This window comes from Aplysia californica, unplaced genomic scaffold (genome assembly GCF_000002075.1).
Source record: "Aplysia californica isolate F4 #8 unplaced genomic scaffold, AplCal3.0 scaffold00298, whole genome shotgun sequence".
NCBI classification, from domain to species: Eukaryota; Metazoa; Mollusca; class Gastropoda; order Aplysiida; family Aplysiidae; genus Aplysia; species Aplysia californica.
In genome coordinates this window covers 747,397-762,550 of record NW_004797568.1, presented here as the reverse complement: position 1 = coordinate 762,550, position 15,154 = coordinate 747,397, and the positions used below count along the sequence as shown (strand labels likewise).

General features: G+C 39.5%; 1 protein-coding gene across 1 annotated transcript in view; it reads right to left on the bottom strand.

Annotated features, from left to right (window-relative positions):
• Positions 1–380: 380 nt before the first annotated feature.
• LOC101862738 (adhesion G protein-coupled receptor L1) overlaps positions 381–15,154 on the bottom strand; it is a gene marked incomplete in the record, with an annotated part of 95,425 nt that continues 80,651 nt past the window's right edge. Inside the window, 7 exon segments of the mRNA XM_005101772.3 lie at positions 381–3,712; positions 4,745–4,913; positions 6,078–6,175; positions 6,868–6,934; positions 7,672–7,738; positions 8,354–8,507; positions 9,688–9,790. Coding sequence (XP_005101829.2) covers positions 3,500–3,712; positions 4,745–4,913; positions 6,078–6,175; positions 6,868–6,934; positions 7,672–7,738; positions 8,354–8,507; positions 9,688–9,790 — 871 coding nt within the window.

The following is a 15,154-nucleotide window of genomic DNA, read 5'->3' as shown; positions in this document are numbered from 1 at the left end:
TCTTACTTTGTATTCTTAGGTACGTATAAGATAAGCAATTGGATTCAACTGGGAAATGATGCTTGTTTTCGGGATCACGTAGGCCCATTTGTAAGGGCCTGAGGGTTGATGGTTTTTTTCTCTTTAGAAATGTGGAATACATGCTTCATGAACCAAACCGTCGATATGTGTCAAAACAGAGTATTACAACAAACACAGCACTCACATAAACATGTTAAGTATGTGCACTCTGTAAACGCGTTAGAACACTAGATATTTAAACAAAATTGAAGAGGAAAAAATATTAATTTATGTCATCTTTCTGACCACACACACACACACTCACACACACACACACACACACACACACACACACACACACACACACACACACAATTTACTTTTTTCTTTAGATGAATCGATTCTTTAACAAAAAGGAAACTCTACATTTTCATACACCAGAAATCTTAAATAGCCATCTGAGTATTATTGGTTGATCTGGTGACACTGTTGTCTGAATTCCTTACTTCTAATAATAATATCAAGTATACAAAATGTCGCATTCCTCTTTTAAGGCATGATGCGGGGGAAATTTTGAAATTCATTAATAAGAAGAAACTAAGCTTACAAATATGGTAGCATCAACATAAATAGAGTGGAGAATTGGGCCAGAAGTAAAATTTTGAAAAAAATGTTGTGTTGCTATGGTAACGGCTGCCATATTGGAATGTCATGTACAGAAAATGTATACATTTCTTTAAAAATCTATCATAAGGTTATAAATGGCACCAAATGGGTATTTTATGCGATTTTGTAGCATACTGTGGCTGTTTTAGTGGATAAAACTGGCATTTTTGATGTAGGAAAAGAAAGTTTTTCAGAATCAAGGTTCAAATTAGGGAAACATTTCAACCACAAAAAAGATGGAGAGTGGCAGCTGATAAAATCTGTAATAAAACCATTTAATTTTGGTCTTTTTAAAAACTCAGAGCTTTATTCATTAGAATAATGTTTCAGCTATCAATGTACCAAAAATTAGGTAGATACCTTAAATACTTTTCGAATGATAGATTTTTTCCGATTGCGACCCCCTCAAAAAATTTAAGTCAAGATTGCCGATAAAGCCAGTGTTTCCCTTTTTATTACATGTTTGTAACTTTCGTTACTTTTGGACAGAAGATAATTTGACACAAGGACTTCCGTTTATCAAAATTATCACTTTAGTCTAATAATAAAACAGTCAATCTATCGACATTTGTGCTTTATTGTTGTTGTGCATTTTTCTATATTTAGAATCTTTTTGTAAGTTCAAACTGGGTTTTTAACGAACCAAAAATCCGGAGTCGATGATGGCTTGGTTTCACATGTATTTAATTTATAATTCGGAGACTCAGTTGTGTGCACCTTTACAAGCACAGAAAAAAAGTATGATAACAGACATCTTGAAATGGTGCTAAAGTGCCTGGTCCGAAGGTGAAAGAAAATCTTCTCAAAAGGTAGTTGGCAAATGGGTGCAGAAAATACCCGCACAGCCTGCACATCAATCCATTCTTAAGTAATTTATGGTTCTGTTGCTTTGCTTGCTTTGTGTTGATACTTATCTTCTCCTCACTCCTCCTGGGAAATTCTTAGTCAGATTCCCAAAGTACTCGCATTTCAAAATGATAACACAATCCCTGCCTTCTTTGATTTCCTCTCTGTTTCTCTGCGTGTCTGTCTGTCAGTCAGTTAATCTGTACATAATTGATGTAAATCACAAACACACAATCTTTCTCTCTCTCTCTCTCTCTCTCTCTCCTTCTCTTGCGCATTCTCTCCTTCTCTTGCGCATTCTCTCGCCTGCTCACACAAAACACCCTTACACGTTCATAATAATAAAATTTGGTGGCGACTGATGTTTTTACCTTGCAGCATCAATTTTTTAAAAGTTTATCAATACTAAAACAAAGTTTGATCCCTGGATAAATGTTCCTCTGTATGTCTCTTGTTTGGTCAGTAAAGAAATTAAAAATTGCTTTGGGTGAAGTAAAATGGCAATCAGATGTAGAAGAAATATATCGTTCATGAGCAACGAGGATTGTCTTGTTAAAAACATGTCAAGCTGGGGAAAATATTACGCAGCAAAAGATATGATAACAATATATGTCAAGAGGCATACACTCTGCAAGGAAATGAAAACAGTGTGAAATAAAAAGAACCTCATTTAGAAACAGTTCAAGCATTGTGCAGTTTTGAGATTGTACATATATTTTGCTGCATATAATATAATAATAATTATGTGCATTTTTTTGCTTCGTAGTATTCAAAGCACTTGAATATTTTTACTTTTCTAAATTTCATGTTTAGATTAGTTAAGATACAGCATTTTACGCAAATTAAATGTTAACAGGAAACCTAAAAAAGTAAAATTTTAGGATACAGAGGAATTTTTGCTACCATTTCAGGTCTTTGGTGTTTCAGCTTGTAAAGAGATGTGTGTGACTTAAGCAACGTGAATAACACACACATATATAAACGTTAGTTCATAATCTGCCAAATCTTGCAAAAACTAATCTTATAATCTTATCACAAAAACTAGCAATCTTATAAGCTAACTTCATATAGCATGTTATTGTAAAATTTGCATTAAAATGTGCGATTGCTTGTAATGATTGTGAATGTCTCACTCCTCCCATAGACACAATTTATATCATTTAAGAGGTTGGCTGCTTTGGCCTTGTCTGTTAGGGGCAATAAGGACTAAGCGGGATATCGCCTAGCATCTCAGTGAAGAGACAGAGGTACTTGATCAAAAAACTTCCCCGCTAAGGAATCAAAATCATCTCTTCTGCCTGCAAAAGTAAAGGGCTTCACCATGTGACTACGAGTACATACGCTGGTCTCTAAGTCTAAGAAGTGTCTTTCAAATTTCCAAAAAGAAACAACGGGATAAGTTTTTTAAATAGAATGAAACATTTCTTCACATGACAATGTACTTGGGTGATCATGGCTACCATGGGATGATATACACATACTAAAAAAAGTTATGGGTTTGGTCTTAACTGAACGAATTAAAGCTAACATTCTTTGTAGTATACTATAGAATGTATTCTTTTTCGGGATGAAAATACAATTCTAATGCACATCAAAGCTGTTACAAACCATCCTGAAATGGGTAACTTACCAAGAGAAATATAATCGAAAGTGAGGTTAAAACAGTGGGCACAGGGTTAATAGTAGCCTTAAGTTACTGATATCGTTCCGCATCTATCTTTTACATTAAGGAAAGACAACAATTTTTAATATTTGAATGGAAACTAAACAATTTTTAAAACATCAAGATGCCCCTGATGCACTTGGCTGTGTTGTGCCAGTTCTAATCCTGTGTGAAAAATATTCATTTTTTGCTTTGAAAGAGACAATCCTATCTGGAGCTGGCTACAACATTTGAAGGTGGTACATTTCGACTTCTGTTCTCTTAGTCAACGTAAACAATATCATGCCTTATTTGTAGCATGTATTTTACGTTTCCCTCAGTTCCTCAGGCCATAGAGTGGTTTCCATTGACCCCGTTGACCCCGTTGACCCCGTTGACCCCATTAGCATGTCCGTTGCTGTTGCTGTTCGCACTGGTGCTTTGGTTCAGTTCCTGGTGGTCACTGGTGTGTCCAGTTCGTTTGGTGAGGGTGGACTGAGTGGTGCTTGGGGTCCTCTTCACTGTGATCTTCATCACTCGCCTGTACTCCTTCTGGGCCTGCAGAGAGATGGGGCAGTTAGCGTCAGTATTTGATACATGTATACAAACAATTCATGAAATGGACACAAGTAAACAATAAGTGGCTTGCTATTAATAAGTAAAAAGAAAATTGAATTATGACATTTTTAAAGTGGGTGTCTTTACGCCTCAATCTACAACGTTTAAATCATTTCGGAAGCGTGCTTCCAACACTGCCTGTCAGAGCCAACCCGGGCTGAGAGGGATACATCCCGGCAGAAAGACCAATATACTCAATAGAAATCTTCTTCCCACTCGGGAACCAAACTCAGGTCTTTTGCATGGGACAGCAAAGCGGCTAATTGCCTCACCGCAGACGCCAGTGACTAAATTTTGATTCACTTTAAACTATGATAATAAGAAATTTAAAAAAAATCGAATTCAAATGAACAATGAGTTGTCCATGGGTTAAAAGACCCAAATCTTTAAAGTGGGCCTAATGGAGGAGTTTTTTGTATTTTATTTTACGAAAATGAATTTATGGTGAGCATAACTCCAAGCCATGCAACCTCTATGTCTTAAAAAAAATATAAAGAAAGACAAAAGTAGCAAAGACTAGTCTTTGTATAATCTTTCTGAATTTTTGTTTCTAGCTTCTATCTGCCTGTATCAACAACGCAAACATATATCATTACCATCCTGATGCTATCACAAAAATCGGTCAAAGGTATTACTGGAAATCGAGGCGGCTTTCAAAGAAAGGTATATATCCATCGAAGACAATGAACTACGACGTGAGTGGATGATAGAGGTTTAGCACCTACCGAAGAGCCTCTCTCTCTCTCTCTCTCTCTCTCTCTCTCTCTCTCTCTCTCTCTCTCTCTCTCTCTCTCTCTCTCTCTCTCTCTCTCTCCCCCCCCCCCCCCAAACACACCAGAGGACTTATTAACGAGGCTAATTGGAAAGAAATAAACAGGCCGAATCAGGGGATTGTGGCGATATTTTTCTCAGAAAGGACAAAAGACAACAAAGTATCACTTCACGTTTTCCAAACAATCCCCTCTCACTGACCTTCTTGTTCAGGATGCAATGGAAGAAAAAGATGAAGAGCCCCTGGAGGCTGTTGAGTATTGTGAATACGTAGGCCACAGCGATGCTGTTGTCATTGATCAGGAAATAGCCGAACATCCAGGTCAGGCCCAACAGAACCTCCATAGCCAGTGCTCCCTGAACCCAAGCTCTGAAAAGGAATTTTAAGAAAAAATCATATTATGATGCCTTTGATGTTAACATGATCAGTAGCAAAAGCAGCAACGCCATTAACGAAAAGATAGCATAAATGGCAGCAGCAGCAGCAGCAGCAGCAGCAATAGCAACTGCAGAAGCAACAGCAGCAGGATTTTAATAAGGTCTTCGCATCTCCTGCATTATCACTACGAACATCGTCAGACACATCATCATTAATTCATGGCAGCAAAACATTGCTCTTTTGTTCCCACTCATGCAAGAGAAAGAAAAGGCCCAGTAAAGTTAGGCATAACTGACATTATGACGATGCACATTTTTTTCATTAAAAAAAAGTCAGTGATGACACTTGGCTCCGTAAGAAAAAATAGAACATGGAACAAAAAAGAAAAAAATGATGCCATTGATTTACTTTGAAATGGAGCATTTTTGACACACCTATTTCAACACTGTGAAGCCCCTCCCCCTACTTCTAGTCATCCCCGACATTGTTTTTTATCTCTTACTCCATCGTCTCCTTCCCCCCTTCCTCCTCTTCCACCTCTTCCCACATCTTCTCCCTGATCTCCTCTTCTACCTCGTCATCCACTTTCTCCTCCTCCTCCTCCTCCTCCTCCTCCTCCATGCACCATAATCAGCAAATCTTCCTCTTTCTCCTTTTCCCAGAATCCCCAATCATCATCGTCCTCCTCTTCCTCACCATCTTTGAATAGCAGAACAGACAGTAGGCCATCGCTCCCTTAGTCTCGAACAGTTTTCTCATTACCAAGCCGAACATGTTTTTATTGAGTTGATCTGTCGACTGCAGATCCCGTAGGCAAAACAAAAAAACCCAAAACAAAACAAAAACCCAACCAAAACAAAACAACCCACCCAACATTCTCCAAAAAAAGCAACCACCGAACCTCCCCCCCAACAAACAAACAAACAAAAACAAGCAAAAAACAAAACAAAAAACCTACCAAAAGAAAACATTAACCACATAAAACAAAAGAACCACCAGCATTATGTAACGTGAGATCCGCGTTTGTAATGATCTGTTTGCGTTTAGCCAGGATTTTACATTTAAATTAAATTCCTTAAAAAAAACACCCAAACAAGTTGCAAATATCGCGGGTTTATTCCATGGCCCACCCAGCACCCCAAAGTGTAGGCCTACCTGATGCCACTGCTGGTGGACTTATCCTTAGCGTTGAACACGTAGTCAGAGTGTCGGCACACTGTGGTCATGGCGTAGACGAGGAAGATGGCGTTAACCTGAGGAGGGCGGTAGACCGTTAGTTATTCTGTTACACCTACCACGGGGATCAATAACTACAGTGGGATTGCATCATTAGATCCAATTTATATTTTCTTAAGTGGTTTGGTGATATGAACTAGAAAGAGGGAAGAAGGAGGAGAGGGAAAAAGAGAAGGAGAGAGAAAGAGAAAGAGGGAGAGGTAGAGGGGGATGGGGATGGGGAGGTGGAGGGAGAGGGAGAGGGAGAGAGAGATGGGGAGGAAGAGAAAGAGAGATAGATAGAGGGATAGAGAGATAGATAGAGGGATAGAAAGATAGATAGAGGGATAGAGAGAGAGAGAGAGAGAGAGAGAGAGAGAGAGAGAGATCACACACATACACACATACACACATACAGACAGACAGACAGACAGACAGACAGACAGACAGACAGACAGACAGACAGACAGACAGACAGACTGACATAGACAGAGACGGACACAGAGACATAGTGAGAGAGAAATAAATAAAACAAAACAAACAAACAAAGACTCCCCATAGGTGTGTAATGTATCAAAAATATTCTATTTTATTTTCATTCCTATCTATCTTAGTTCATTTTCGTTTCTCTGCTCTTTTCTTATACATAATGTACCGGGACTGTCTTCTTTCAATCTACTTGTATTGTGTCTGGGGACGAAAAAGCTTAAAACTTCAAGTAATGACTTACGAGAAGAATCAATGCCACAGGTCCAGCAAATGCCCAGATGAAATATCTGTCCGTACTCAGCCAGCAGCTGGGGAGATATGAAGTCAGAATATAGTGTTAATGCTGTTAACGAGCAACACTGAACGACCAGGATTTATGGGTGTGTCCTCTTTAAGTGCCTGAAGCTGTATTTTGGACCCCCCCCCTCCCTAAAAAACAACAACAACCCCCCCCAAAAAAAAACAACAACAACAACAACCAACCACGTATTCTTATAGGTCAGTTGTAATAATATGCGCATAACCTACTAACTTCAGGTAACCAGTAGCAGAAATCCTGATATTTTCATCGCACATGTTTGTTCTATTTTTACTTCTTCACATTTACAGAGACTGTTTCAACTGTCTCAGCTTACCCAATATGGTGTTCTTTAAAAAAAATCTGCCTCCCAAACTTTTTCCCTCATTAAAATAAAGCTTCTATAATATGCGACTGCCATTTGCTCTGTAGAGAAAGTCACGAGCCGCCATACTAGAAATGACAAGCACATCAACTGCCTCTTAAATACAGATACCCGCTCTAACAGCCACCTGACCAAAGCAATCACCTCAATTCATGTTCACCACCACTCCCCACTTCCCATTTCCCTTTTAAGTGTACAATGTATTATAATGGCACGGTCCAAGATGTCCACCTAGCTAAGGCAACAACTTTTCTTCTCCACAATGGGTAGTCGTCTTAGACAATTTTGACATCGTTGTCAGTCTTTCACAGATTTAGAACAATTAGTATCTTTGGAAAACTATAGTTTCTATTGATACTCACAAGCTGTCAGTTCCATATCCACGGTAATAATACAGGCACGACACTCCAACGATCACCAAAGGCATACCTGAAACCAACCACAAAACATTAAAGTTAATTTCTCGCATTCCCTTCTCATTCACCTGACAATACGATACACAATTAACACAAGCATAACTGACACAGGGAAACAAATACACAAACAATTGATGTTAATTCACCCTGGAGCACCCGCGTCTTAAAATAACTCGACAGTGTTAAAAGGGGCATTAAACCAATACTATGGTAACTTCAACACTATAATGCTAGAAGCAGCCAAAAATAGCAGTGATGTTTTTAAAAAGTGTAGGTGTTCTTACGCCTCCATCAACACAATTTAAATAATCTTGTACGTGAGCTTCGACCGTGTCGTTCTTATCGGGGCCAAGCCGGGCTGAGCGGTATACAACGCCACTGTGGAAAGATACTCGATAAAAAATTCTTTTCTCACGAGAACTGAACTCAGATTTTTTTTTGTGCGACAGCTAAACGCCCAACAACTAGTAAAATCTACACAAAAGACTCTGGCAAAGTAACACTGAAAAGAAATAGACCTAAATACATGTATGAGCAAACAAGACGCGGGCACCCTATCAACTGCGTGCAATAACCTAGACAATCTTAAGACATACAAAGACACAAAACACAATATTCCTGTACTAACCGTATCCAGCCATGTAGTAGTAAGGCAGCCTTGAGCGGGAGGAATCAAAGACTTGAACCAGCATGAAGATGATGTGGAGCCCTTCCAGAAACATCCATGTAAACGTCGCCAGGAAAAAGTAATGGAGGAACCCGGCAACCACAGAGCACAGTGCCTGGAGGCCAATGTGTGAGGAGGAATATGTTACCAAAAAGCCCTTTTTTCCATTCTGTAAACCGAATGAATTTATCATACACAAAAAAGTGTTGAATGGTAGGTAGTATTGGGGATGCATGCACCAATACGACTAAGGAAAGATCAAGAAGGAGATATGTTTGTTTTAGTAGAGGTTTTACGGCGCTCGCAACTGCATAAGGTCATATGAGCGCCAGAAGATTAGAGGTGTTACAAGAGAGTAACAAAAATAAAAAGAAGGACGATATTATGTTGGATTGGAAAGAAGAAGCAAACCACACCAGAGCACCCGCCAACCATCCACAGATGGAGATATTTACGACACGTTTTGAGAAAGCCAGAGACAAAGTTCCTTATCACACATGGTACCAGAGACCAAATTTTAATGGAAAACGTATGACAAATCAGCTGGGCACGGTCACCCTTTTTATGCATCTTTTATTCGAGAGGGCATCCAAGTCAAGGAGTCCCGCAGGAACATGTTTCAGCTGGCATACTTTTACCACGACTTCACAATGGGGCATAATTACTTTTCGTATCCATCTGAACCCCCCCCCCCCTTATCAAATTATCTTCACTCTGCCCCCCCTCCCCCGCTCGTCTTTTTTTCTCACTGTCATCACATGACAGAGGTCAAACGATATTGAAATTTGCTTTTAGGGTGGTGAGAGTGATAGGTGTTGTTCTTAAGAGGTTAAATAAAGTTTTACTAGCTTAAAGTTACACACGGGCCACAAACAATAATCATATCTCTATATATAAACAAAATAATAATAACAACAACAACAACAACAACAACAACAATAATAATAATAATAATAATAATAATAATAATAATAATAGTAATTATGATGATGATGATGGTGATGATGATGATCGTAATAATAACAATAACAATAACATCAACAACAATATAAAGGATAATAATAATAATAATAATAATAATAATAATAATAATAATAATAATAATAATAATAATAATAATAATAATAATAATAATAGATGATCGCCCATCATGAGCTGATCATGACCTCCCAAGGAGGAATAGAAGACATAGACCTTGCTAACTACAGATAACAATCATAAACAGTTACAAATTAATATTCAATTCTGTAAATTATTATAATATGATTACTTCCGTGTAATCTGAAGAAACGTACCGGCTCATCGTACTTGTCAATGCCGCAGACAAACAGCAGCTCAGCCACAAGGAGACATACCGCCAGGTTCTTGTGGATAGAATTCCTCTCACCTTGCAGAGAACTGTGGGCATGGAGATATGATATTATGTATAAGTATTTCAGTTAGAACTGATAAGCTCTTTAATGCTGTCCCCGTGGTTTTATGCACCCCGCATAATTTTGCCAAAGGTTATCATTTTTTTGGGCATAATTTCTGATTATTTTCCTTTGTCATTCTTTGTTAAAATCAACAGAATCGCATAATTTCATATTTTTGGGCTCAGTTTGCATATTTTCTGAATTTTTCTTGCATAAAACGATGGGGACAGTTAATGTTATCTAACAATGGTGCTACCCTGATGGCAGCCGGCCTGTATGGTGTAGAGCTTAGGCGCTCCGCCGTGGCAGACAAAAGACCTGAGTTCAGTTCACGTGTGGGGGATGATTTTTATCGAGTATCTCGTTCTTTCTGCATAGACGTTGCATCCTTCTCAGCTGGGGATGGCCCTGACAGTTATGATTGAAGTTGAAGCAGACCTGCCTAATGATCCAGATGATGTCCGTTAAGTTTGTTACACAAGACAAGAGGGGGGAAAGCTAAGGAACGAGTTTGAACATTAGCACTCCCATAATAATTAAAGGTGGCATCTATAGTGTCGAAGCCTAAAAAAGCCACCAAGCCCCCAAACGAGCGCCAATTTGACAATAAATTTTAAACCAAACACCCAACTAGTACTTGGATTATTAGTTTTCATAAATTTCCTGTGAAAATTAATTTGCGTCAAATATCCTCGGCACTGGCTGTGGTGTGAAGGTGAACAAACAAACAAACAAACAAACAAACAAACAAACAAACAAACAAACAAACAAACAAACAAACAAAAACCCCACTTCACAACGTATGTTGGGGCAACGTGCTTGGCCCCCATCCGCTTGTGCGTGTATTGGAAGTGGGAGTGGGGAGTGAGGGTGGGGTAATCAACATCATTATGCGCGAACGAGTAAGAATAGTCAGAACTTTGATATGGCGATGAATCTGTGCGTTGAACGACTACGGATCTATATGCCTGAACTCTAATAAAGATGTTGGTCTGCAGTTGTTTAGAGGCTGTCAGTTTTGTTGATAAGCTTTGGAATGATCCAGATGCACTACTGTTTATGATATTATGTTTTTGTTTGAGAAAATAGAAGCATATCGAAACAATAACGGTCACTTCGAGCTGGGAAAAAGTAAGACACACAGACAGAAACAGAGGGAAAGTAAAGTAGTAAGACCTACCAGTTGCACCCTCGCCTCCAACCACTATAATATGATACCTAATAGGTTTATTTTATAGTAAAGAGGACACACAAAAAGCTATTCTGAGCTCGGAAGACGCAATACAGGAAGGCAGAAATATGAGAGGGATGAGAAAGAAGTAAGACTTACAAGACCACAACCACCTAGATCTACTCTTTGTCTGCTGTCTTCTAAAAATCATGAAGCAACAAAACCTCTGGTTCCATTTGTACTCACACACACACGCACGCACACACACACACACACACACGTACACACACACGCACACACATTCACACATACACTCACACACACAAACACACACATACACGTAAACACAAAAACAACAACAACAACATCAACCTCATCCCCAAAGGAAAAAAAAAACAGTAAAAAGAAAACTGCAAGAGCGTTGCGTTTCTGAGACGAAATGACGATGATCTGAACAAATGCCAAGGTTTCATGTTGAGGATCTCACATTAGACGTCTTCAGGAAATGCCAAGCGCAGCTCTGGCACTTTTAAAATGTCTTCTGGCATTTATACGAAAAGAGCTTGAGACACAACATGGGAAAGATAAACCCTCGTCTCTGGTCTACACACACACATTGGGTCTGGCAGTAACAATATACGAAGTCAAATTACGCCTTAAGCGAGGAACTTATACACACATTGAGACCCGAAATGCGAACGCAATCGAAATGAGAACGAAATGTAAACAGAACAATAATGATCGTGATAGCGAGAATATTTTGCACTTGAATATAAAAGCACGAAAGGAAACTGAAATGCAAACGTGCCGTGAGAACCTCCAACTGTTTAGCTAAGTTTTAGTAAGCGTTTACGGCGCTTGTAACACAATTTGATCGTAGAAGTGCCGAGGATTAGAGATGTTACAAGAAAGTACCAAATATAAAAAAGCTGGAGGAGAGATTATACAGATGCTAGATGTTTGATGGGAAAGAAGGAGCTACGGTATTAGGTGTGGCTTTGAGCTAACCACACAACACCGCACCAGCCGCCAACCAAGCACAATCTCTACCATGAATGACAGAACGAAAGTACAAAGAAATAAACAACCGATTGTCTCGTCAGTTGGTTAGGGAATTTGTACCGTGATCGTGTAAGTCCGTAAAAATCCCCACACTCAAACGGATTTCCAGCAAGAGCAAGGCAAGTTGCCGTTACGGTGAACCGTTTCTTATCATGGGTGTTGCTCGGGTGTTCCCTTTTCTTTGCCTACTGACTGTAACACGATTCTACTTAGATAACCCAGCCAAAGTGGAATTCTTACAGTCTGAGGTAGAGATTGATAATCCAGAGTAACGAGAGAAGACTGGTAGTGGTCTACTGTGGAGGTGGAATATCTTTTTCGATCGACCGGAAAGATAACTCCCGAAGAGAAAAAAAGGGGGGGTGAAGGCCATGGCAGGGATAGGATGGGAGTGTCCCGTGCATGTTTCACGCCTCACTTAAAACAGAATATAATACGGGATTCTGCATTGTAAGACTTTGGGGGTCTAGTTTTGTAAGACAAAACCCCCAGTCGGCTGATCAGCACTAAAGACAGCTGGGGCGAAGGCATAACACACATAGAGACAAAAAGAAGACACTGAGAAGTTCTGGTGAGGTAGCTTAAACACACGCGTGAGCGCACACACGCGTAGACACACACACGCGTAGACACACACACGCGTGCACACACACGCGCACACGCACACACGCGCGCACACACACGCGCACAAACACGTGCACATACCCACGCTCGCACGCACACGCACGCACACACACAAGCTCTCTTTGTCTCTCTCTCTCTCTCTCTCTCTCCCTCTCTCTCTCTCTCTCTCTCTCTCTCTCTCTCTCACACACACACACACACACACACACACACATACACACTCACACACACGCACGCACGCACACACACATTCTCTCTCTCACACACACATGTTCTTCCTATAGAAATCTTCCTATCTCAGCCAACTTGGGTTACCGGCAATACAATCACTTTAAAAATGTAATCTTGATTATTGTATCGTTTCCCTTTGTGCTCTCCTGTCCGCCGAAAACAGCATGGGGCGACATTTAAAACAGGTTAACTATTCTCCTATGCCTTAATATGTTTTTAGATATTATCTTAATGTGGCTTTCAGAGCGTTGCTTTTAACTTAACTTCCGTAGTCACTCCTCCGCGGCTTCCCAATTCATCTCCTGCAAGTTGAGCAGAAACGAAAGCGGAAAAAAATGCTATGGCATTTCGCATTAAAAAACCCCTGATCTATAAAAACTCCAACGTACTTGCATTGTAAATGTCGTTAAAAACAATTGAAATTGTTTGCGATACTTTGATAACAGTTACTTAGGACACTGATGATTTACGGCGCTATGAACGCACAATAGTCATATTATATATATCTGGTTTTAAACACTGGAACTGAACGACATGCATTTTTTGCTCAAATGACAATTGTTTTTTTCTTCTCTCAGAATACTTGGTGCCATCCAAATGAAGCTTATTATAACTCTCTTTATAACAGCGCTTCTCGCCCTTCCCAACTCAACTCGGCCTATCGCATCTTCAGAGGTTTAGATAACGTTTCCAGAAGAAAAACTAGAAGAGATAGATTCTATTAGCTTATCTCGAGCTTTGATGAAAAGAAACGTTGAATTTTTAATTAAAAACAGTTAAGAAATGAAAGGAACGATGTCAAAAACCCTAAGGTCAAACAGAAAAGAATATATGTAAAAGATAGCAAAGCCACGGGCAGTTTGATGCTTTTTTTTCGGCATTTCAAATAGGCTTTGTCAAATTGGTCAGCAGAGTCTTTATCAAGAACAGCACAGTCTGTGTGTTGGAAGCCCAGCTTGGACATACCAAACGATTGTCTCCTTCGAACACCCCCCCCCGTCTCGCTAATAATTGTCGAGTGCACGCGCAACCTTTCCCTCCCTGTCTTTAATTTGGTTCCAAACAGAGTTAAATGGTGTGCTCTACGATAAATCAGAATGATTTATGTCAGGGTGCATTGACTTGGACATTTTAATACAAGTCTAGGGTGAAAAACAAACTATAACATAAGGAAGACAAGAATTTTACAACTACCTTTCACAAACTCGAATGTCATGTAATAACCACTCATAATGACCTCCGAACAATAAAAGTACTATTCTGTTTGGGGGGGGGGGGGGTGACGGGGGCGGGGGGGGGGAATTCTGCACTTTTGTCATTTTCAAAGCAACATCTCACGGACACTTGCATAAATCCACGAGTGTATGTGAAAATGTTCCGAACAGTAAGTGTTAAGTCTTTCAACATTTCATTCTTTTCTTTCATTTAGATATTTTCAGATTAAAGCTATCTCTAATAAGATATCTTTCTGGTCTTTGATATACGAATGTTTATCCTGTCAGTGTGTACCAAACAGCACACATGTTTTCGACAAGGTTCCTTTGAAATCTCCCCTTTTCACGGGCAGGATCACAGTTTGTCGCTATCTATGTCTTTTAGCACGTTTTAGAATTGCACTTTCTTGTGCTGCCGTCATGCGCAGCGCTTACAGTAAAAAAATAATTAATTAAATCTATGTCTGATATTATGATGATATGTTTTCTGCTAAACTGATCGAGGAATCAATCCTTATTCTAGGCTCCACGTTCTAATTAATTCTATGTGGTTATGCAGAATAAAAAGATAGGCTGAACTTTTTTATCCCCAACTCAATTCATTTATAGTTCATTATAAAAATCAACATATTGTCTCTGACTATTATAGAGGATACATTATGGTCAAGGTAAATGGATTTTGATGTAGCCAATTTTATTTCAAAGGAACATAAAACAACCTTTAAAAAAAATCTCCATTGCCTCAGTTTGACTCCGCACGCTGTACGAACTCTTTCCCCAGCCCACGCTAAGTTTTTGCCGTATCCCCACAAAGTTGTCGAAACTTGACGCCATATCGCCCTGGCCTCTTCATCTCAAGTGGTGTTTCTACTTGACATCCTAATTTTCTCCCTCTCTCATCTCAGCAGAAATCTTTTGCGAGGCGGTACTTTTCTTTTGCAAAATCCAACTTCCCGTACTCTTTTCCACCTTTTTCAGTTACATTTTCATTCACCCACGCCTACACAAGTACACCAGTGGCCATGTATGTACATAAGACCCCCCC